The sequence below is a fragment of the Vigna unguiculata genome, chromosome 11 (assembly GCF_037176805.1).
Source record: "Vigna unguiculata cultivar grain cowpea cultivar isolate G323 ecotype 2 chromosome 11, ASM3717680v1, whole genome shotgun sequence".
Taxonomy (NCBI): domain Eukaryota; kingdom Viridiplantae; phylum Streptophyta; class Magnoliopsida; order Fabales; family Fabaceae; genus Vigna; species Vigna unguiculata.
The window spans coordinates 1,403,409-1,429,086 of record NC_140802.1 but is presented as its reverse complement, the minus strand read 5'-3'; the positions used below and the strand labels follow the sequence as shown (position 1 = coordinate 1,429,086).

The following is a 25,678-nucleotide window of genomic DNA, read 5'->3' as shown; positions in this document are numbered from 1 at the left end:
TTAACCTTTGTTATGCTTTGAAAGGGAAACAAACACAAACATGGTATGGTGGTAATAAATGGAGTGCTAATTTTTTTATGGTTAACACACAAGACCCTGTTCAATTATTCAATCACTGGTTCAGTTTCTTGCATAAGGTGATCTAGAAAGAGCAAATAAATCCATCCAAAACTGGGAATTTATACTGATATGTACTACAAAGAATTGGGAATGTACTATACAAACTCTATAAAGAATCAAAGAATGATCTGTTCTATGCACTGATTGAGCCTATTATCAACTGATGAAAATCTACATTGCCTCACATAGTTGAATACATATTCTGTGTATTTAATGAATAATGTGAGGAAAACCTACAGGGACATGCATGCTTCACTTCATGCCTCTCAAGATGATGCTATCAAGAACTGTGGTTCCCATGGAACTGACCTCAAAATCATACTGATTGTCAAAACCAGCTTCCTTTCATGTTTGTGCATCCATTTGTACCAAAAGCTTGGTATGATATGTGCAATTAACTAGGATGAATGATGTTATGAGTCATTGCACATGCACTCAGGAATAGGATATTTAGTGACATCTCTTGCAGCCTTGCTAGTCCTGAGTTCTGGCTGACCTAATGAGTCTTGATGCAGTTCCTTGATGATTCTGTTGAACTCTTCTTCAGGGAGGGAAGAGTTCAGAAAATAGGGTAGCATATGTCTTTTGTTTGGTGTTATATATTTCTTGTGACCTGCATAAGCCCTGTGACCCTGAAATAACATAAAAGTTTCAAAAATTAGAAGCTGTCACATTGTTGTAATATATATAATGCAAACAAAACAACCATATATAGAACTTTCTTAAAGTAGAAGCTCTTTGAACCAGGAATCCAACTAGGGGACTGATTGAGTAAATTTCTCCATAAGCTATTTCTATCTTCTAGAGAAGTTTTTTCCTTTTAAATTTGTCTCCAATGAATGCTTCTAAAAAGGTTTAGCCAAACTTATTCTAGCTAAAGAAATGCTTGTTATAGTCTTACAATACCTGAATTGCATGGCCCATATTTCCTCCATGAGATGGCATGAAAACATCACTCTTCTCAGAGACTATGTAATCTATGGCAGCCATTAGGGAAGCTTTATTTGCAAATGGTTCTAGTTCTTCAGGTAATGCAAGATCTTCCTTGCTGTAAAGATTTTGAAACTCATTGATTAGTGGTTGCAGTGCCTCTTTACCACCTAATGGTTGTCCTCCAGCCCAGTAAATTCTTGCACTTTTTGGAGCTCCTAGAGCTTTAAGCAGCCTATAAGGAGAAAAAAGGATCAGAAAAGCTTCACACACTAACACTTTGAAGACACCTAAATCCTACTTGAACAAGGATTAAGGTCACACTAGTCACTTTTGTTGACAGAGATTAATAACTGATAAAAGCTTATCATGGTAGAAAAAAATCAAATGAAGGATTATTTATATCTACCTGGTAACCTCGACAGCATTTAAGGGACAGAGACCAGCCAGCTTCCTTTCATGGTATGTCATGTTTGATTTTGCAGTTAAGAGCTCAGGCCTATTTATCCTCTCAGTTTTTACAATCTCATCATACTCGGGACTCAAACCAGGTAGACAACCAGTTCTCACCCAGACATCCTTTTCCATCCGTAGATGAAGAGCAAGGTAAGGTCCCTTGCTTTTCATTCTCTCAGCAATGTTGTTACCAAGTTCCTGAACAGGCTTTGCAAACCTCAATGCATCAAAAGCAACCTGAAAAACAAGTGACAACATTCAGAATGTTTTTCTCTAGAGAAACTACCAAATGCCACTTTCATCTTTATATCCAAACATGCATATAAGGTATAAAGGAAGTTCCAAATTGTCTATCCCTCTTTATCATGAGAACATAGACTTTTTCATACCTTGCATCTAAGCTTCTGAAGATCAGGAGGAAGATCCTTTGACAGCCTCGAATCCAGTCCACGTAAAAGCAAGACACCTTCTCTGTTGAACTGCATAGGACAACAAGAATCATGTTAAACTCTTGTTCAACAAGAACACATTTGAGTAAAAGCATAGAAATGATAAACTCTTGTTCAACAAGGACAACAACACTTGTGTATAACACTGCAACAGTTATATTTCTATCAGAAATTTTAGTGATATCCACAGAAATGAACAAAAGTGGAGATAAAACAAACTTACTCTTCTGAGATAGTGTGACCGAATCCAACTGGGAGTGGCATGAGGAGGAGGGCTTCCCTCCACTGGCCTTGTCATTAGATGTGTTGATGGCAAAGCTGAAACCACCCTCACATCATTGGCAAGAACACTCTTGAAGTGCTCCAAATCAAATATATCAGCAAATTCACTGCAAAATGGAAACAAACCTCAGGTAAGGAAAAAGACTCTCTTGTGACATTTCCAAATAAGGAAAGAAATTAAACCAGTATCAAAAACTAGATTGAAACTGCACTTATGCTTTGTGGTCATCATTAAAATCTAATCCAAAAATGATAATCAACTCTTCATTTAACATGAAAGATCAATCAAGAAAGAGACCAGAACAAGAATCTGTATATCTTTTTACCTTTCATCTTCCCAAATGACATTGACTTGCAATATAGGAACAACCAAAGCAGCCCCAAGAATCCTAGCAATGACAACGGCATCAACAATCTGATTCCTCTGCTGATTCATCCCTCCAGAAACCACCACCATGAGGTACCTCCTCCGGTTCTTCACAACTCCCTCACTCTGCCTCCTATACTCCCGGCTGAAACCTAAGCAAGGTTTGTACCCTAACCCATCTGGCTGCTCCCAAAACTCACTCTTTTCAATCTCTTCACCAGTTTCCACCCCTCTCGGAACCTGTGCATGTAACTGCACACTGGTAATCAGAGGCTCAGAAACAGTGTCATCGCCACCATCCAAAACACCACTCTTCCGTGATAAAACTACTCCTCCGGGGAGGGATTTTGAGAAGCCTACTGAGGTTGCACAGGGGAAAGGAGAAAATGGGGTGGCCAGATTGAAGCCCAGCTTGAGCATGGTGAAGAAGGCGAGGAGAGAGAGAATGAAAAGGAACAATCTTGGCCTACCCCACTTGAAAAAGCTGAAGAATTTTGAATGTCTTGCACATTTCTTGGGAGATTCTAGCAAAGATTGAAGAGAAGAGGAAGATATGGAGTTGATGATCTGAGAAGGGACTGAAATGTAAGACAACTTCTTGGCATTGTTCTTGGACTTTGCCATGGCTTTCTTCTTCAAGATTCAATGCTTCTTTGATTGGTGAGTTTTTATAATAGCCTTGTTGTGATGTGTTGTTTGTTAATGGCTAAAATGGCTTTTTCTATTTCAATTATTTTCTAGAGAGAGAAACTATGGAGGAGAGAGAAGAGGCGGCGGGAACACCGAGTTTGTCTGACGACCAAAGGCAACGCGTAAATCAAAAAGTCGCTGCGGTTTTGAGTTTGGACAAGATTGTTTTGTTTGCTCATGATGTGTTTTGAACAAGATTGTTTAATTTTATTGCCTTAACAAATACTAAATATTTATTTAAATGCATGTTCTTTAATTATTTCTATTCAAATACTAAAATAATAAACATTTCTACAAATGTATATTAATTAAGTTAATTGTGCTTTTAAAATCTTTTTTCACACTATACTTTTTAGATAGCCAAATAATTGTTAAATAAGTCTAACAATTTGTTTTTTTTTTTTACTTATACAAGGATCTAGTTTTCTTTTAATAAATAAATAAAAATCAATATTAAAAGTTTGAATAAAAAAATAATATTCAAAATTGAAAGCAACCTAGATAAGCATTAAATATAGATTCATTAATATTATAAATGAGTAACTTCTTCACTAAATTTAACTCCTCTCTTACAAATATTATCACATTAATCAACATGTATAATTTAGGTATTTTCACATGGTGAAATATATACTAGATCTTATCTTATTGTTTTCTTTTTTTTTCTTTTTCTAGATAGTGTAATATAGTATTATTTTTCTTTTTTTTCTTCCTATAAGTCCTCCTAAATACTATCCAAATCTTCCATCTTTGAGATGCAAGAATGAGAAGGTTATTAAAAAGAGAAATTTTATTAAAAATGGTCACTAAATCTTTAAAAAAGAATAAGAAATTAAGAAATATTTAATATCAACATGACATTAAAAAAAGGGTTTTGCCAAGTACAGCTCACACCAGCAGATAGTGAATAGATGGAATAGTAAGAAATTGAAATTTGAAACACATGATGGAATAGAAAATTTCTTGAAGTGTGAAAAAGGGTAATAGAAAAAAGATCATGATAGAATATGGAATATTAGGGTTAGGGTTTGGCAACAGTCTCTATAAATGCATAAAAAATAGATATACATTGAAGTGTGTGTGCATTTTTTTCATGGCTTAAGCCAGCTGCCATGGAAGAATGAATCAAAAAGTAAGAAAGGTATCATTGAATATTTATTGGTAACTTCCACAATGTTTATTCTTACCACAAATTGAAAAGTAATTACAAACACTTTTTATATTATATTATGAACATATTTGAGATAGTTTGCTAAAAAAAAAAACTATCAAAAAAATTATTTTATGTATTATTCCTTCTAATTTACAAAATTTTATATTTATCTTAACTCTTTTGTATTTAAATTTAGCCTTTCAATTTTATCCTAACAGTTTATATAGAAGCAAATCTAAATTTTTTTTTTATTTTAGGTATTTTCCATGTGAAAGTAAAATTCATACTTTTTTTCAGATTTGTGAAAAATAATGAGAAATAATTCTAAATGTGAGATTTTTAATATTCAAAATAGGTAGAATTATTATTATTATTATAATAGTCTCTGTTTTAGGACCCACTTGTCATTGCCAGCTGGATCCTCTTCATTCTACAGACACCTCTGACACGTGAGACAAACTCATGTTCCAACAACTGACACGTCAGCACTGCTTTGTCGTGTGGGAATGTGCCCTATCACAATTTTTCTTTTTGTCCATTTGTTAAATTTAGTTATGTTTTAAATAAAATGGAATTTTTGCAATTATTTTTTAAATTTTATATCAAGTAAATCTTATTTTTAATTCTTAACTTAAAAAGTTATTCACAGAAATAAAGAAACATGGGTTTTTAATTTGGTCAACATTTTCCACCAATGAAGAAGCTTTGTGTCTTCAAGTTTTCACAAAAGTCATGTCAACAATTATGACATTGTTAGGTTTACTGCAACTACTTTGTTACAGTGTTCTCTATCAAACTTTTTTCAAAATGATTTTATATAATTGTATATATAGTAAATTATATTTTATTTCATTCATAAAATCACATTTTAATTCATTTTTATATTTTTTAAAATAAAGATTAACCTCAGAAAAAAACACACCTTAGAAAAATGGAGATTAACTCCATGTGTAGCCTCCAAAAACATCTTTTTTTGTCACTTTCTTTCGCCATTATATTCCTAATAATTAATATTTCATTTTCATTCCATCATAAACATAGAAAAATGGTGTCATTTAAAAAAATATTATGAATAATTGCCACTACCAAGCACAATCTCATGTCACCAACATGATCTACTTAGTTTCATGATTTTAATATATAACAATTCAATTATCAAAGGATACAAACAATAATTATTTCATCCCAAGCCTTCAATTTATTAAGCTAAATTTTAAATTATCTACTATAATGCTTAGTTGGGTTTAATCATAATAGAATTTGAATGTAAAAAATTTATGTACGAGTTCAAATAACTAAAAATTAAAAAGTTTAGTATTTTATTAAAAATTTATTATTTTAAGGTTTTGAGTTAAAAAATAATTAAAAAATTTATATAAATTTAAACTTATATTTTATGATGAATTATCCATTAAATGACAATATTTTTAACTAATAAATAAGATGTTATGGTAATGATAAATTTTTTTATTGTGTAATAATCTCTAACTACTTATAAACCATGCTTTAACAACTCTTAAATATGTGCAAATGGGTACCTAGTTTCTTTAGTTTTCTACAATTTTCTTCAATTATTTGATCATTATTGATTGTTTTTCCATGATAATAAGTAATTAAGATTAAGAAAATAGTTTGTGGGGATATTAAGGGCAAGTGGGGGAAAACTTTCTATTAATATTATTAAGACTTTAGGAATATGCCAAAAACTTCATATTTGACAAAGAAAGAGAAAACCAACCATCATCAATATATTCATATCTTTCTTTTTCTAAGCTTAAACCGATTTATGATTGGTCAAAGTCATTGAGAATTATAAAGGCTAATGTCCATATTAAATAACCTAACATTTCCCTCTCACATGACCCATTAAGAATAGCACATAGCATTTTATTTTATTTTTATTTGTTTTTTTTTTTAAGGAAGAGTGCATTGTAATGGAAGAATATTAACCCTGTACTAATGATATTGGAAACCTAGTTTGCATCCATTATGACACATTTTCTATGGTTGGAATGGTAGCAAGAGAAGGTTGAATTGCACCATTAACTAACCACTACTCAAGCTATTTATTAAATCTTTTTTCAATTTTGTAGTATTAAGCAAGGAATATTGCACAAACAAGTAACTCTTTGCAATTGAATTGTTGAAAATTCGGTGATTATGGTCAAATTTGAGTATAATTGAAGAATCCATATCTAGTTTTAGTTAAGAATATGTTATATATCTTTGAAGAACCTATCTCAAAATTAAAAAAAAAAAAACATCATGAGAATTTGTTCTAATAAATTGTGTTAAATATGTTTTTGGTCCCTTAATTTTTAATAAAAATTTAAATCAGTCTCTCTTCGAGACCAATTTAGTCTCTCATCTTTAATAAATGGGTGAATTTAGTTATTTTAACCAGATTTTGTTAAGTTTATTTGACGTTTAGATGCGTTTCTAAGTAAATATTGAAACAAAAATGAGTTAAACAAGGTAAATAACTCAAATATTATCATAAAATGCGTTTAAAAGTCAAATAAACTTAAAAAAAAACGGGTTAAAAAGACTAAATACACGTATTTCTAAAATTGAGGGACTAAATTAGTCTAAAGTTTCAATGATGAATTATTTTTAATTTCCACCGAAAGTTAAAGGATAAAAAACATATTTAATCCAATAAATTTTAATGATGTAAGAATTGTAAAATAAATAATTGATATTATCTTGAAATTTTTAAATTAAGAAATTGGTAAACATATTCCAAACCCATTAATGGTGTGGGTGAACACCAATCATGGTTTTGCTTCATCATTGACAAAGTAGAAAAATACAAGAAGGTGACAAGTGGGTCCTACCCTAATGTGTACATATTAACCTAATTTTATGAATAAACCCCTTTTGAAGGAACTCTACCTTTAATTCCAAGGAAATTGAATGGCCCATCTTGCTTTTGTCAGAACAGACAAGTTATATAACTGGGTTCTAAACATGGCCCATTCGAGTTTTTTTTCTTTAATATTTAGTAATCACAAGTATATAGAATTTTTATTTGTTATCTAACTAATTTTCACCTTTTGTGTATTCTAGTGTAAAAAAAACTAGTATTTAGTGAAATTAAATAAAAATAATAATTCCTAAATGACACTATTATATTATTTTAAAGAAAAATTATATCTTTACTCTTATTATATATAGGATAGAAATATTAAATCAACTAACTACTATTTTTAATCAATAGAAAAATAATTAATTTTTTGTATAGATATTCAAAGTGAAAATATTCAATCTTTTTTACCGAGATGAAACCATTCTAGTTATCTAATATTTTTTTATTGAATACAATAAAATTATTTATCATTTTTCATTAATCTCAGTATTTTTTATATTAATTATAAAATTTTATATCTCTTGAGAAACGAAGACAAGTAAGCAAAATTACAATACAAAATAATAATCACGTTATTAAATTAGTGAAAAAATTAAATGATTAGAGCTTCATTGAAAAATATAAAATTGTTGAATATTCAATAAAAACTCAATTGAAATAATCAAATCTAGATCCGAAACTTAATTACACAAAATTAAATTTACAAAAATTAAAAAGATCAATTAAATATTCAAATTGTGCTTGTTGTAAATATATAAAACAAAAGGATAAATATAACAATGATAAAAATAAACATTAATAAAAAAAACAAGAGTTTTATAAAAAAGATGTGTTTAAATAAAATACAAATAATTGGAATCTTTTTATTTATCTAAAAACTAAAAGTGCAAAAGATAATATGTAAGATATTGTGACTCCCAATTTCTTCATGTTTAATTAAGCTAAATATAATTATACATAATTTGAGAAACTATCCTTAACTACCCTAACATATAAATTTACATTGATTAAACATAAAATGAAATTATAATACATGAATGTAAATTTCAGAAGACATAAATTTTACATGGTAAATTAAGATTAAAATTATATTTTAAAATATTATTTAGAAAGAATCTAAACAATTATTGAAAGTGAAGATTGGGAGAAGCAAAAGTGATTTGAGAAAGAGGATAAGGAGAAGAGGGTGTGATTGGATTTAGGGTTTGGACACACCAAAGTGGGAAAGCTTTGTAATGAGGAAACAAAGCTTTGTTACATGTGAGGATTGTCTCTTCCATATGCATTTATTCAATCTTTTTGGTTCATGTCTATTTAACCAAACATTCCATCTTCTTTTTAATCTTATAAAAAAAGGGACTCCATTGTGCATTATTGGAGCTACAATGTTTCACCATCATTCTAATTATCTAAACATAAACCAAAAGAAAAAAAAAAAAAGTCACTCATAGTTGGGTCTTATATTTCTTTGTTAATTTAGTTTTGCTTTCAATGTGTATTCTAATATTAGTAGGAGAAGAAATTGTCTACCCTTATTTCTATTTTTTTCTCCAAAATTTTGGATATAAAAAAATTAGCTTTCGAAGGTTGTAGAGGAACATTGTTGTTGGCCCCATGCCTATGATAGAGAACACACTACACCATTGATGTTGGGGAGGAGAATTAAAAATGCATTTTTTTTCTCAGATAATGTACTATATAGGCATCTAATCAACTTAAACTATCGTGTTTTATTTTTCAGAATTTAAAAGTTTGTTAAAGCATTAAATACTTAAATTTGTATGAATTAAATGAATGCCACTTAGTTAAAGAGTAAGATCTATTATCAAGTTGATTAAACATTGTTTATAATAAGTAGGGGTGTGGTCGGCGGGTCAACCTACAAGCTCGTCAAAATAAGTTAGGCGGATCGAGATATTGAGTTCGTTGGCTCGCAAAAGTCAAGTTCGCATAATCTACAGCTCGCGCAGATTGGTCCGCGGCCAACGTTATAAAAAAAATGTGCACTTGTATATACTAGTTACTTTGCATCTAGACTTCTGCATGAACGTTCCAATTTTTTTGTATGAGTAAAAAAGACAAGTGCTATGTATTTTTAAATGTGTTAAAATTTGAAAAATACATCATGTATGTCAAAGTACAAATATTAATATGATGAAAATATTGAATTATCAATTTATCATCCAACTCCCCCAAAATCTTTGCTTAATTTTTGTGAACTTGTTAAAACTTTTCAATTCATTAAATATTGAAAGCTTTGTTATACTTTAAAAAGAAAAACGATTCAGCCTGCAAGCTAAAACTCATACTGAGCGGGTCAAACTTTCTCACCCATCACACGTTTTGCAAATCAAGTACGGGACGAATCTAAAGAGATCCACTCGGACTTGTATTACCACCCCTAATAATAAGGAGAATAAAAGTGAATCAACAACTTAGCCGAAGTAAGTTGGCTCACCACAAATTGCTAAAAATAAACCAACAAAATTCGACTTATCTAATATGTTATTCATTTAATTTATTTTATATATTTATTATATTTCAATAAAAATGAATTGACTAGTCTCAATTTTTTATAAGATTAAAATCAAACTGTTCATTTATTTTATCAAATATTATTAAAATAATAATTAAAATTTAAAGTATTAACTTAAACTGCTAACAAATAAATTAAATATTCTAAATATTAAAATATTGATGAACAATATTTTAGTCTTTGAAAATATCAAACTATCAACCTACAAAATTAAATAATTACAAAAAAAAACTTATGAAATAATCAATAAACATGAAAATAAAGATTTGTTATTAGAATGCACCTTCATTTTGCCTAAGTTTAACTCACGAGTTAAACAAATCAATTACAATTTATACAACATTTAAAAAATAATGATTTTTTTTTACCTAAACCACGTAAGTTAACTTACAAATTAGAAACCATTTTAATTTTAACCTTACTAGTTCCGACCCAAATCATTAAGAAATGAAATGCTAGTTCGGCATAAATTGTAAAGTTTAATTCGTTCATTACAAACTCTTCTAATGTTAATTGATATTGGGTATTCCCTTTTTGTATATTTGAGAAAATGGTAGAATAAGATTTGAGTATATCATGTTAAATATATTATTTAATTTTGTCATTTTTACCTTACATAAAACTTAGACTCACACTCAGATTATTTTCGACAAAATCAAACACAAATATAAGAAGTAAGACAAAAACGCAAAACTGAGGAAGAGATTAATGGAAGTTACACAGATAGATTATCAGAAATCATCAAAGTCTGCATAGTTCTTACAATGGCCTAAAGCAAATGACAAGGATTAAGAAAGAAAAACAGCATATTCTTTTCTTTACCTTACTCCATCAATTCATTGGTGAAGAAATATTTTGAACCACAAAGCTGATCTTTTACGGTATCTTTTGAGTCCATTCTTGTAATCCACATAAACCAGTCCAAACCGAAGACTGTAGCCAGCACGCCATTCAAAATTGTCCAACAATGACCATGCAAAGTATCCCTTCACCCTCACTCCATTCCTACCAAATTCATACTTTTAGCCTTCCAAATTCTTTGAACTCATAACAACAATGAACACTTTAAACTCACCTTATGGCTTTATGAAGATACACAAGGTGGTGGCTGTAGTAATCTATCCTTGCTCTGTCATTAAGTACCATTTTTCCATCATTAACCTCATCAATTCCTGCAAAAGTTTGCATGGCACAATTCATGGATACAGAAAAACCAGTGTTGTAGCATGGTAAAGATTGTATTTTAGAAAGAACAAAAAAGTGACATGGATCACCCCAGAAGATTTTTTACCATTTTCTGTTATGTAAATAACAGGGTTGTTGAATTTCTCCTTGGTGTATTCTAGTAGACCTTGAATTCCTGGTGGATAGACGTAGAGCCAGTCCGAGGCTGCCTGCAAAATATTCATTTCTCACATGCTTTGTGAAAAATTCTATGGAAGAGGTAGGGTGAAAAATTCAGCCTGGATCAGTTATCTCGACTCGACTTTTAACCCAGGCTTAAAGCGTTGTTTTTAAGATTTAATTGAAGTATTGTAATAAGGTCAAATCCAACTTCGACTTGACCTTAATCCATTTGAGAGGGGAATTTGGGGGTTGAGACTTTTTTTTCGGCCTTGTCATTTGGGGTCAGGACTGATCCATGGGACACGAGCCAAATTGACAACTCTAACTCAGACTAATGTAATGATAAGTAATCATTGTCATGCACTGAATGACAGAATTTAAAGTGAGTAAAACTTATCTTCATATACAAGTACCTTTGGACCAATGAGAACTCCATTTCTTCGAGCTGATGCAAATGCAACAACAAAAAGGTATCATGCAAGTTTATGAGGAAAACTCAATAGAAGTTGATTGAAAAGTGTGTGTGAGCTTCAGTTAGAATAGCTTACAGGTAAGTGTAACACAAGCATCTGTGAAAGCAGTTGGTCTTTCACGTGGGCATGGAGCACTAGTTGCATAAGCTGAAGTGTAATAATTTAACCCTATGAAATCAAAGGACCCTTTAACCATCAAATATTCACTTCTGGTAAACTTTGGCAAACGTCCTCCAACATTTTTTACCATTATCGCCGGATATGCGCCGGAGTAAAGTGGTTCCATGAACCTTGAATGAACACAAAAAAATGAGTTAGACCTAACCATGTCACAGAAAATGTTAAAAACAAAACCAAATCCAAGACATTCCTAGTGGTCAATGGCTAATAAGGAAAGAAATCCTAAATGGCTCAAAAGCCTTACATTTTCTTAAAATAAAAGATATGCAATAGAAAGGAAAGAAAGATATATTTTTCTGCCATGAAATTTACCATGAATGTAAACAAAAAAAGAGTGTTTCTTAGTGGAAAAGACACTTACCAGTCATACATAAAAGCAAGACCTCGATATGCAGCTTCTCTGTCCTCTTTTGATTGAGAAAGTGGCAGAACCCAGGCAGAATTCAATGTTACCCCAATTTGACCCTTCTGAGAAACCTATTAGAAAATCATTCACCATCACATAATTTTCTATGTAAAATCTTAAAAAGTGATCTTAATCTTAACTCAATACTACAAAACCAGTTTTTAAGGTAAAGATTTCCCCTAGTTTTATATACTATATTTGGACACCATCTCCAGTTGATATGAACTTGGATTTTTTTTTTTCCAATATAAAACAAGGGAAAAAAAGTGATTTTTGGTTCCTATACTTTCAATGAAACTTCACTTCAGTCCCTCCACATTCAAACTGATAATGTTAATCCTCAAACTTCTGAAAATATGTGAACTGAGTCCTTATTTCAAGTTTGTAATGGTCAAAAACTGTTACTAAATGCTAAGTTTAACAAGAGGATGGACTAAATTCATACCATAACCTCTTTTCTCTCAAAGTTAGGAACTAAAATCTCATTTTTACTTTAAAAACAAGAATAATGCATTAACCTGGAACTTCTCCCTGTAAACTTTTACAGCTGCAGCATGAGAAAGAATGAGGTGGTGTGTAACCACATAGGGCTCAGTGGTAGAATCACCGGCCGTGCAGTTAGCAAACCACTTGGAGCATCTATTGGGTGGGGATCCACCATCTCCATAACCTTGAGTGCTATATAGAACTGGTTCATTTAATGTAATCCAGTGTTTAACCCTGTCACCAAATTCCCTGAAGCATACTTCTGCATAATCTGCAAAATCCTGACTGTTTGCATAATCAAAAAATCAATTCTTTATCAGTTGTGAGTGAAGGGAAAGGACAAGTCCATGTCCATGTCCATGTATTCTAGAGAACATAATGATCTCACTATTGCTTACACAATTTTGGGATTCAGAAAACCACCATATTCATCTTCAAGAGCTTGAGGGAAATCAGAGTGAAATAGAGTTATAAAAGGTTGTTGTCCTGTAAACAAAAACAGATACATCTAGTTTAGTTTGATTTGTAGAGTATCAAGAGAAAGAGAGCATGAAAATTAATTCTACAAACCATTTGCTATCAGATCATTTATGAGATTGTTGTAATATGCAATGCCTTCGCGGTTAACTCCTCCCTGCAAGTTTCCACCTAAAATCAAGGTAGTTTAAACTTAACTGCATTATGAACAAACCATACAAAGCTCTTCTGACCATTGTGTGTGATTCAAGATAAAGTGTTAAGAATTTCCTCAAAACATGCAAACTCATGATTTAAATTAGCATCTTGTTATACAAAACAATAAAAGAGATGATTATAGTTTCTCACGGGGTAGTATTCTTGGCCAAGAGATGGAGAACCTGTAGGCATTGAATCCAATATCCTTCATCATAGCAACATCACCCTAAAAAAAAAAAAAATCAAAATCATCAATCTAGATGAAATAAAATCTCACAAAACTAGGGCAATTCTTCTAGAACTAGATTTCTAAGTTCAAAATTATGAGAAAGAAAGTACCTTGTAGCGGTGGTATGAATCAATGGCAACATCTCCATTACTGTGGTCTGCTATTCTATCTGAAAAACCAAGAAAAATGTCTCAACATTTTGTATAAACCAACTTCATTGTTCAACAAACCAACTCTGTTCTATCAAATAGTACATTGCATAAACCAACTTCATAATGAGAAACCCAAAATCAATTTGGTCAAGCAAATGGTGGACATGCAAACAAATAGAAGGCATGCAAACCTGGGTGGTTATGAGTGAAAGTGTCCCATATACTAGGGCCTTTGCCACCTTCACGTGCAGCACCTTCATACTTCAAACCCCAATAGCACAGAGCCCAGAAAGGAAACAGAAAAGTGCCAAGTAAGAGACAAAGATCCAACCTTTACACATAAAGATGCAGAGGTTTGAGCAACTTGGGACAGAACAAAACCTGGTAAGCTGAAGAAGCTGTTCCAAAGAAGAAATCTGAGGGAAAACTGCTCCGATTAAGAGAAGCTGCAGAGTGAAAAAGAGAAAGCGTTGCAAGGAGAAGAACAACCTTAAGCCACATTGTTCAAATCTGAACGAATGAACTCAATTCTCAAACTTGGTTTGGTTTTTGCCCCCCAACACTGAAACTTTATATTATTTAACTATCTTCACCATGTATTTAGGAACCCCACAAGGAAAAGTAGGATTCTTTGTTTTTTGCAAGTGAAAAGGTGAGAAAAATTGCTGTTATATTGATTATTATATTTGTTTTTTTAGATGATGTGGTAAGAAAGGGTAAAGTACTTGAAATGAAAAAAGATGCTATTATTCCAGAAAAGGGTTAAGAGGTTCCATGCTTAAACCACTTCAACTTCATGCCATCTTCCTCATACCATTCCAGTTGTGTTGTCAAAGCTATGAAAATGTGTTATCTTTTCTTGAAGTTGATGAAAACCTTTGAAGGAGGGTGAAAAATAAAATTATTATTTCTAAAATTTAATTTATTAATTTTTACAATATGTTTACTTGAAGATATCTTTCATTATATCAAATGTCTTAGTTTGTGTTATACTTCCCTAATACCACATCATTTTAAAAATTTTAATGTATTTTTTATTTCAATACATTTCAATTTTAAGATTTTAAAAAGCTAATTTAATTATTATAATTAAATTTTAATGTTACTCTAAACAATGTAGCAATGAAGACAACCTATACTATGGTACTTCAAATTAGTTCCTAAAAATGTTGAGTAATAGAAGTGGACAACCTATGATACTAAAAAAACAGTACCCTAGAATCCAAACTTAAATTAGAAAGCTTGTCAGCGCATTTACTTTCTTCTTTCTATAGATGTGTGTGTGAGAAAGAAACATGAAAATCAATAGCCTTACATATATACAAATACAACATCTTCCTCTATTAGATCTTAAGAAAAAGCGACAACTATTTCAAACACCTTTGATATTATCTTTCAAGAGGAAACCATTATCATTGAAATTCTTTAGAAGTTGCAAGATAGTTATCTCATCCCACAATACATAATCATAAATTGATAAAACAACCGTTCAGGTTATCTTTCATATGTGTAGGAATGACAATCTAAGATAGATTATGAGTCTGTAAGAAAATATGTAGGATAGACTAATTATTTTAGTCTGCTAATCCGTTTAGGTTTGTTTTGTGTAACTCACAATTTGTATGACTTGCATGACTAACATAATTTAAATTTCTAAAATTTAGTAGCACCAGCATAATATGTCGTATGTGTTCTTTCTAAACAACTTACTTATTTGTGTTTTTTCTTCGATCCATCAAATAGTACCTCGCTCATTCGCATCTAATCCATCCAAAAACAATTTTCTTACCAATATTTCTTCCATTATTTTAATTCAATTCAAAATTATATTTATATTTCAATACTTGTACTTACAAATTAAAAATTATAAAATTGTAAATATTATTCATTTTAAAAAATAGACTTACAAAATTTATTATTTCTAATAATTTAATTAAATAAAAGTAGAAGTTATTAAAAATTTTCATTTTAGTATTCTACATAAATTTTGTTTAAACATATAATTTCTTACATGGATAGATCGTGAACCGACCTACAAACTAACGGGTTACAAACCGACCTACAAATCCACGAATTGAACCACAAGTTTGTAAATCAAATATTATGTGAAAAAAACTAGAAAAATTAATCAACATTTCTTATATCGGTCAAGTCAATCCAACCCTCTTTTATCATGAGTTAAAACCAAACATAACGTTTGGATTGTCATTCTTAATACTATGTAATCATTGATACAACTTAACCAATATTTTTTATTTTTTATTGTTTTCAATTTTATAACATGTTTCAATGGAAGATTCCTAATACACCTTAGACCATCTTTAATGCAAGAGTTACCATGTAAAATTTTCTTTTTTGGTCTCACTGTAACACTCATGTTTGTTACAACTTGTTAGAAAAATGGATGTTTTTAAAACATTTTTGTTTACTATGTTTAAGACTTCTTACAACTCATTGGAAAAGAATATACTTTTAGCATTTTTGTTTTTATTTTTAGATTTTGGAATCTTTTATAATAATCGTAATCTTAAATTTTATGTCGTATATTTTTGATTTAGACGTCTTAAATTTATGACTTTTTTATATGATACGGGAATGTGGCTAGTATTATATTTATGATCTTAAATATAAACATATAAAGAAAGACACCTTAATAACAGATCTGTAAAGTGTATCTCAACAAACTACCACAATAAATGTCACCATTTTTTTATAGAAATAAAATAAAGATAGCAAACATTTATCGAATTTTCTAATAGATTATATGTTAAATTATTCAAGAGGTTTTTATTGTTATAGTCAAATCTCAATAGATTCCCTCATTTTTATTTTACTTAATTGAGTTTTTATTTTGAAAAATTCGTTGTAATTAGGTCATTTTGGTTAGTAGTACATTAACATGGTTAATTATGTATTACGTGTTAGCATGTGATTTTTCTATTTTTTTAATTATTTATTTATTTTTTATAATTTAAAAAAATAAAAATTGTCACGTGTCAATTTGATATTGTGTCAAGTGACAGAGACAATGTGATGTGATAGTGATAATGTCAAGTGTCACATTAGATGTGAAAAGTCTTAATGTAATCCTTGTATTTGTTATTTTATCTCATTTGAGACCAATTTTTTTAAAACTGAATCAATTTCATTCCTATATAAAATTTAATTTTTATATAAATTTTACAATGGTACTTTTATTATAATTGATATTTTTAACAAAATTAAGTTTATTTAAATGTATATTTTGCATTGAATTTTATTTAAATTTTGTTTTATATATATATATATATATATATTTAATTTATAGATAAATGTTAGAGTTGCTTTAAAAATAAAAACTTTATAAATTCAAATATAAAATTTTAAAACAATTTTATTCAAATCCAATGTCCTTCGTTATATCTACATTTTTCTGCTAATTTTTCTACAAAAGACTTAGAAATACCTCATAGCTATGATAAGAATCAATAATAGTGTCAGATTTAAAACTCTAAGTCAATGGAAACGATATACTGATGGAGGAAGGCAAATATATAAGATTAGAGCAGAGTAAAATATATATTTTTTTTATATACTTAGTAATAATTTTAACAAAACAAAGAATGAACTTATCTACCCTCGTGTACGTGTAGGTCGGCCATCGATCAACAATAGACTCTCCACTACTTTGATCTCTTATCCTATATGCTAAAATATTAAAACACAAAGAAATTCTTGTGACCACTTTAAATTTAAGTTGGCGTCAAAGTTAGTAAGGTGATGTTAAACCAAGTTAACATGCTCAAGGACTCATTCTTCAAAAGAAAAAACAAAAAATCTTACAAGTTAAAAAAGTAAAACCAATGAAAATTTTGGCAATCTTCCAATAAAATTGGTTCATTTGTCACGGATGAACAAAGAAAGAAAGCTCAATTTAATAAAAAGGGTAATGTTTTACAATTTTCATACTAGTTGGAAAAAATTCTTGCAACAACAAAGAAAAAATAGTGAAGAGTGGTAGTTTACAAAAGTCATGGAAAAATAGTGAAGAGTGGTAGTTTACAAAAGTCATGGAGGGATTACCAACTTTGAGAAACTCAAAATTACAGAAAAAGTAGCAAAAGCACAAGAAAGATCACAGATTATGCCATTTACACTCAAAATTTGAGTTCTCATGCTCACACTTTCTGCCTTGTAACATAAACTGACTGTGAAATGATTCACCAATTTATACCTTAGAGTACATCGTCTTTAAGAATCTAAATATCTAAATATGAATCTAAGTCTCACATTAATTAAAAATGAGAAAGTAGAGCATTATATAATTTTTCTTAATTTGATTTTGAAAGGTATTCTCTACCTTATAATTGACATTGATGCAATTTACTATCTGTATAAAGCTGTTTCTCTTTTTCTTATAGTATGACATATGAAATTTGACAAACAGTTAGTATTTGATAAACATTTTCTAAGTTACACACTTGGTCGAAACTTCATTGTATTTATTTAGTATGCAGATATTAAGGTAGTTCAGCCTTCTCTGTCCACACATCCTTATATTGGACCTTCTCAACATTATATCAATTGAATTAATCAAGAATAGCATAAAATTGATGAAATTTATTATTTATGAATAAAAATAATTGCTTTATTATTTAAGGCATTTGACCACATCAGACTTTGTAGGTTCTTATTTATTTATTTTTACATAATTAGGATAGTTTTTTTTTAATTATCAAAATTAATTTATCGAAAATATTAAATAAAGGACCAGTTGGGTTTCAAAAAAATAAAATAAAATTCAGGACATAAAAGTTGTATTTTGTAATCTGGTTATTTTTATTAAAGTATATTGTATACACAATTTTATTTTAACTATAACTTTTATTTTTTTAAACATGATTTTAAATTTTTTATTTTTTATGCAAATTCATTTTTTTTATTTTAATCCGTTTGCATAGAAGATATTTTATTTGAATTTTCAAGAAAAAGTTATGCCTCTAAATGCAATCTTTGTTTTAAATGGAAGAATTTTCCTAAGAAACTTTATGAGGAGTTGAATAGAAAGGTAAGAGCAGGTAAAGGATTTAAATGAAGATATGTGACTTTTATAATAATTAGCAAAACTCTCAGATTCTTTATAATTTTAAATAATTTTTCAAACTTTCAAGGATTACTTATATATTTTAGCACTAAATTATTATAATTTCACAAATTTTATCGTTTAATTTTATTATCATACTTTTGAATTTTATTAATTTTATGAATCATATAGATTCGATCATCTTATGCTAATTTAGTAGTTATTTACTAATCAAATGGTTGAACATGTGCAAAGACTTTGCAGTGTTTTGTTATCATACAAAGAAAAGAAACAAAAAGCTCAAGACAAAGACCGTATCAAACAATAGCAGAGACCATGACAACAACGAAACCATGGTATCATCATATAAAAATGTTGTTCGATGAATCAAAATTCAAAGGTTGGTTGAGAGCTACGATGGCTTCTCTAACTTTTCCTTATTCGTACGTTGTTCTGCTAACCGTTCTCCTCTTTCTCTCATCTTTGTTCAGTGCCGCTACTTCTTCAAACTGTGGTGATTCTAGTGTGAACTTAACCTCCTCTCTGAACACCAATGATTCATCAACGACATGGAATTCACCTTCTGGTCACTTTACCTTTGGTTTCCAAACAGTTGTATACGACAACAAGGAGTTCATGTACGTGCTCGGAGTTTGGTTTGCCAAAGACCCCAACAAAACCATGGTATGGTATGCAAAGCCAGAAAACGAAAAATCTCATCTTTTTCCATTAGGGTCAACGGTGAATGTCACAGACAAAGGAATTGTAGTGTATGATCCAAAGGGTCGTGACATGTTGTGGCAACGTCCAGAAAACAACACTGTTGCTTTGGTATCGTGTGCTTCTGTGCTGGACAGTGGAAGTTTTGAGCTTGTGGGTGAGGATGGGAAGAAGGTTTGGGAGAGCTTTGGGGAACCCACAGACACTATTTTGCCTGGTCAGAATCTGTCTAGGCCTAGAAGCTTCAGAGCACGCCAATCTGATGCGAGTTTTGATGATGGGAACTTTGAACTCAGTTGGCAGGGTGATAGCAACTTGGTTCTTTACTATTATCCAAAATCAAGCAACGATGATGGTGAAAGAGCTGAGTCTCCAACACACGAGGCTTATTGGGCCACTGGAACTGTCGGAACTGAATCACAGCTTTTCTTTGACGAGTTTGGACACATGTACATAAAAAATGACACGGGCACGGTGCTCAGTGATATCACAAATGGTGGATCTGATGAGTTCTTTTACATGGCGAGAATTGACCCTGATGGGGTTTTCAGACTATATCGCCACCCAAAAGGTGTGTACCTATGAAAAACATCGTCATTGCCATTTGTTTCATGTTTAAGATATAGAACTATGTTTGAGATAGAAGATATAGAACCATGTTATTCTTAATGTTTCAGAAATATGTTCTTAATTTGGTAGTATCTATGTTTCAAATATAGATGAGAACAAAGGTGTTGCTAATAGCTGCAGTGCAAGGTGGTGGAGTGTGGAGCAAAAGCATCCAGATGATATTTGCCTTTCCTTCACGAAGCAAACTGGGAATGTTATCTGTGGTTTTAACAGCTACTGTGTTAGCATCGGTGACAGGACCAATTGTGAGTGCCCAGAACATTATTCTCCTTTCGAACATGACAATCTCATAGGTTGTAGACCAGATTTTCCACTGCCCAGTTGCAACAGAGACGGGTGGGAGCAGAATAAGGATCTTGTAGATTTCAACGAGTACACCAATCTGGACTGGCCTCTCTCGGATTATGACAGATTAATAGAAACTGGAATGAACAAGAGTTTGTGCAGACAAAGGTGCCTTGAAGATTGCTTTTGTGCTGTGGCCATATACGGAGAAGGAAGTTGTTGGAAGAAGAAGTATCCTCTGAGCAATGGAAGAAAACATGGTAATGTGACTAGAATAGCTCTTGTCAAGGTGCCTAAAACAGATTTAAACAACGGTGGAAAAGAACAGACCACACTTGTTCTTGTCGTGTCAATACTCCTAGGAAGCTCAGTGTTCATCAATGTTGTCCTACTTGTTGCTTTGTTTGCTGCTTTTTTCATTTTCTACCACAAGAGGCTTTTGAACAGTGAAAACCTATCAGTTGGTACGGTGAGTCACTTCACCTACAAGGAGCTCGAAGAAGCAACCACAGGGTTCAAACAAATGCTGGGTCGAGGTGCTTTTGGGAAAGTTTATAAAGGGGTGTTGAGATCAAGATCAAACACGAGTAGGTACGTTGCAGTGAAGAGGCTTGACAAGGTTGTGCAAGAAGGTGAGAAGGAGTTCAAAACAGAAGTGAGTGTGATTGGACAAACACACCACAGAAACTTGGTTCGTCTGTTTGGTTATTGTGATGAAGGGGAGCATCGTCTTCTGGTGTACGAGTACATGAGCAATGGTTCATTGGCTGGTTTTGTGTTTGGGATCTCAAGGCCTCATTGGAACCAAAGAGTGCAAATTGCTCTGGGGATTGCAAGAGGGCTAACATATTTGCATGAAGAGTGCAGCACTCAGATAATTCACTGTGACATAAAGCCTCAGAATATACTCTTGGATGAGTTTTTCACTCCAAGGATTGGTGATTTTGGGTTGGCGAAGTTGTTGCTGGCCGAGCAAAGTAAAGCTGCTAGAACTGGTTTGAGAGGGACAATTGGTTACTTTGCACCAGAATGGTTTAGGAAAGCTACGATCACAACGAAAATAGATGTTTACAGCTTTGGAGTGGTGCTGTTGGAGATCATATGTTGCAAGTCAAGTGTTGGTTTTGCGTTGGAGAGTGAAGAAGAGGCACTCATAGATTGGGCTTATCGGTGTTATAGCCAAGGGAAGGTGGGTAAAATGGTGGAGAATGATGAGGAGGCTGAGAATGATGTGAAGAGAGTGGAGAAGCATGTGATGGTAGCAATTTGGTGCATTCAAGAGGATCCTTCACTGAGACCTTCCATGAAAAAGGTTACACAGATGCTTGAGGGTGTTACACCAGTTTCTGTGCCCCCTTGCCCTTCTATCTTCACTTCATCTTCTTTTTAAACCTTGATTACTTTGTAACTGCTTGATGGTCTTACCAAAATTTTCTTTAATATCGGTAGAAATACAACATCAGGGAACTTCAATTCAAATATAAGATATTAACACCACCGACTCAAAACTTTAGATTATATAATATATCTGCTGGGTGTGAAAGTAGGTCAACATTTCTATGGGCAAATAGGGAGTTTCCTAATACTTATCCAAGTACTTATTATTTTTGGATTTTGGATTGTAATCGATATTTTATTAGTTTCAGTCCTTTTGATTATTCGAAATATGTAAACTATTCTCACTTTCGATCATAATTTATTTGATTATGTTTTTGAATTTATTTGAGATGTTAACAAAACTCAGATAGGAGAAGAATATGGTTTGTGCATTCTTTTTATTGGAATTTTGTTTTTATCTATGTTTGTTTCTAATTGGTCAAGGGCGAGTTTATGAGTCTTCGTTGTTTTGATACGATGTTAATCATTTTAATTTTTATTCGATATCAGACTTAAACTCATTCTTAAATTTTCGGTCGATGGTTATACTTAATGTAAGTGTTGCAAGGGAAACTTTTGATGGAAAGAATCTTCACATTTGGAATTCTTCAAATACATGAATATTATGAAGACGAACTAATGATTCTGATACCGGTTTTTTTTGAAGGAAATTCGCAAAATATTCAACATAATTTTTCTAGTATCTTGGAAGTGATTCATTTTAGTGGTTGGTTTCTTTCATTCATCTTATGCAACTTTCCAAAATTGTGATTTGGCTCTGAACTTTCCAGATAAATATGTGTGCAGTATTATTAGATTTTGTTTTCTGTCAAAACTGAAATTGGATGAATATAATAAGAGAAGATAGAAATGATTTAGGTTAACTATCATGTTTCAGATAATGTTTATTTAAAAATTGGATGTTTTCATTTCACAAATAACGTATCCTATAGTAGAACAAGATAATAAAATATTTATAAATTATTATTGGTTTTAAATAAAAAGTAAGAGATATGAATAATCTTTAACTCTCTTTTTTTTTCCTACAGATAATAATGTTTTAATATTAAGTTAGTCAAAATATCGTTCTTAAATTTATTATCCAGTTTGATATTAATATGATTATTGGACATATATATTTTATATATAATCTTTGCTTTTATTTTTTAAAAGTATATTTTTAATAAATTTTTCAAAAGATATATAACAGTATTTTTTTTAACCAAACACAATAAACCCTGAAGATAATTGAATAAAAAAAATACGAAACTAAATAAATAAATAAAAATATTTAACTAAAATTTTAGTTATCCAAGAAGCACAAGTGTACAATTTTAATATTTTACGCTCTATAACTGTAGGATCTTATTTTTTAAGTTTGATTTCATTTTTTTATAATTAGGGTTACTGTATTTAAGATATCGTACTTTAATAATAATTAACTTGATGTTGATTTCATTCTAAATAAAGGGATAAATATGTTTTTGTCTCTTAAGTTTCATTAAATTTTGGAATTAGTCTTTCTTGGAAATTTTATACCAATCTAGTATTTCATCTTTAAAAATCGTGAATCCAGTCATTCTTATCAAATTTTGTTAATTTTATTTAATATTTTAAACGCATTTTATGATAATATTTGAGTTAACATTGAAACGAAAATGTGTCAAACAGGGTAAACAATTCAAATACTAGCATGAGATGTGGTTGAAACGTCAGATAAAACTTAACAAAATTAAAAAGATTAAATTCACGCATTTTTTAAAGATAGAGGATTAATTAATCAAAAGTTTTAAAAATGACTAATTCCAAATTTAACTGAGTCTTGGACCAAAAACATATTTAATCTTTAAATAAATTGTAATTGATGTGAACAAACTCTTGGTTAATGATAATGTCTCTTGGTTAATGATAATGTATAAGAAGATAGTTTATTTAATATCAAATATTTTAGTATTTGATGTGAAGATGAAAATTCAATTAAGTTTTTTTTATTAAATTTAGTTATTTAAAAAAATAATAATTAGCTAAACTTTTATACAAATTTAATCTTTCACAAGCTATAAATGTAGGATCTTAATCTTTTTTTTTTTCAATCTCAATATTTTTTTTCTAGTATAACTAGGGTTAATGCATTTAAAGTATCATTTACTTCAATAATGAGTAACTTGATCATGATTTCACTTCAAATAAATTGTAATTGATTAGAAACAATTTTAATGAACCATAACAAACCCTATATTAATGTTAATGTGTAAGTAAATGATACTTTGTTTAATATCAAATATCTTCTTATTACTTGATGTGAAACAATTTAAATCAACAAAATCTAGATTAATGTTGATATATAAGAAGAAGATAGTTCTTTAATTATCAAATTTGTCAACTTTTATGAAAACTTAATTAAGCTATTATCTATAAAATTTTAAAATAGTATCTATAACAATATATAAAGGGGATTCCCCTTTCTGTGTCCACTTTCTTTAATTCCTATTTTACCCTTTTTAATAATATAATAAATTATTTATTATTTTTAAAATTGTTTCAAAAGTAACCGTTATTTTACAGTTTGTTTTTCTCTGCAACCACATCATTTCTATTCCTTTCGTGAAGTTGTTTTGCGTTGCTTATTGTCTTTGTTTTCACACTCACTTTGTCGATGTTATTTATTTTCATTGGACTTCATTGGAGAAAACAATAACGGTATTTTCCATTGTTCCTTTTCATTTATGATTATTCGCTTTGGGTAATTGTCCAATTTCCTTTTTTCATTTATGTTATAGATGTTGGCGACATCTTCTTCGTTGGTGATGGAAATCAGGGTCTCCAAGTCTCCCTTGGGTAATTGACACTTCAAGATCACGAACGAACCGCAAAACTCAGTAAGTTTGACTATCACTTCTGCACAACGACGCATCAAAACGTTAAATTAAATTCATGAAACAAAGTAACGAACCTGAAAAGGAGATGAATGAACAAAGGAACAACAAAAACACTTACTTTCGGAACCTCCAAAACATGCCAGATTCAAAGCCAACTTAAGGATACTTCATATCTGGAACATTGTAATATATTTCATATCTGTTTTCAAATTAAATTAACGCAATGTATTCTAATTTATTTTAAAAAGTACCGTGGCCACTATAAGATAATTTTCTAAACAAAAGCTGTAGTTTATATATAGATTAAATTATTTTAACTTTGAAATCTGAAGGTTAATTAATTCTTAAATTATCAAGCACTGTGCAAAGGAACAGTGTAAAGTTTTTCGTTATGGAGATAGAAGATGAGCGAAAACTGTAAAATAACAGAAAATTGCAAAATGTATATAAAATGTAGGCTGAATTAAAAAGTTCAAAATACACACAGGCGCATAATTCAGCCTGTGTTTTAAAGTTCAATTTTGTGACAGAGAATACCGAAGAGTATAGTATTCATCAGTTTTTAAGTTTGATTATTTATAGAAATCAATTAAACTTAATATTTTTAAAAATAGATGCTTGAACAATTTTAATACGGTTGGAAACAAAAAAACTTAAGGCACTAATGTTAGATTTATTTATATTTAGCCAGTATACATCTTAATGTTCTAATTAAAACATATTTTATAAACTTTTTAATTCAGCCTACATTTTATATCCATTAGTTCAGCCTACATTTTATAACAATTGCAAAATCTTTAAATCTATTCAATGCATAATAATGTTTAGGCATGTGAATTTAAATAGTTATGATGAGATGCAAATCGATGTTCGTGGTTCTTTATTGTGGATTTTCCATTATTAAATATTTGTTCCTTCGGTTAAA

The 25,678-nt window shown here is 30.4% G+C and overlaps 3 protein-coding genes across 3 annotated transcripts; 1 reads left to right on the top strand and 2 right to left on the bottom strand.

The window, feature by feature from the left end:
• Nucleotides 1–160: 160 nt before the first annotated feature.
• Nucleotides 161–3,334, bottom strand: LOC114169624 (O-fucosyltransferase 20-like). The gene is made up of 6 exons (XM_028054859.2): nucleotides 2,564–3,334; nucleotides 2,179–2,344; nucleotides 1,896–1,985; nucleotides 1,460–1,743; nucleotides 1,027–1,285; nucleotides 161–752 (listed from the first exon to the last, which is right to left on the bottom strand). Exons 1-6 carry the CDS (start codon nucleotides 3,226–3,228, stop codon nucleotides 534–536), a joined length of 1,683 nt encoding a protein of 560 aa, XP_027910660.1. The 5' UTR covers nucleotides 3,229–3,334; the 3' UTR covers nucleotides 161–533.
• Nucleotides 3,335–10,557: 7,223 nt separating this feature from the next.
• On the bottom strand, nucleotides 10,558–14,429 carry LOC114168522 (beta-glucosidase 13-like). The gene is made up of 13 exons (XM_028053374.2): nucleotides 14,182–14,429; nucleotides 13,992–14,061; nucleotides 13,759–13,817; nucleotides 13,570–13,645; nucleotides 13,315–13,392; nucleotides 13,143–13,230; nucleotides 12,777–13,029; nucleotides 12,214–12,329; nucleotides 11,748–11,962; nucleotides 11,613–11,644; nucleotides 11,144–11,246; nucleotides 10,928–11,024; nucleotides 10,558–10,857 (listed from the first exon to the last, which is right to left on the bottom strand). The coding sequence occupies exons 1-13, from the start codon at nucleotides 14,299–14,301 to the stop codon at nucleotides 10,689–10,691; spliced, it is 1,476 nt and encodes a 491-aa protein (XP_027909175.1). The 5' UTR covers nucleotides 14,302–14,429; the 3' UTR covers nucleotides 10,558–10,688.
• A 4,745-nt stretch (nucleotides 14,430–19,174) lies between these two features.
• LOC114168971 (G-type lectin S-receptor-like serine/threonine-protein kinase LECRK3) lies at nucleotides 19,175–22,181 on the top strand. Its single transcript, XM_028053976.2, has 2 exons — nucleotides 19,175–20,153; nucleotides 20,302–22,181. Exons 1-2 carry the CDS (start codon nucleotides 19,199–19,201, stop codon nucleotides 21,885–21,887), a joined length of 2,541 nt encoding a protein of 846 aa, XP_027909777.2. The 5' UTR covers nucleotides 19,175–19,198; the 3' UTR covers nucleotides 21,888–22,181.
• Nucleotides 22,182–25,678: the final 3,497 nt, after the last annotated feature.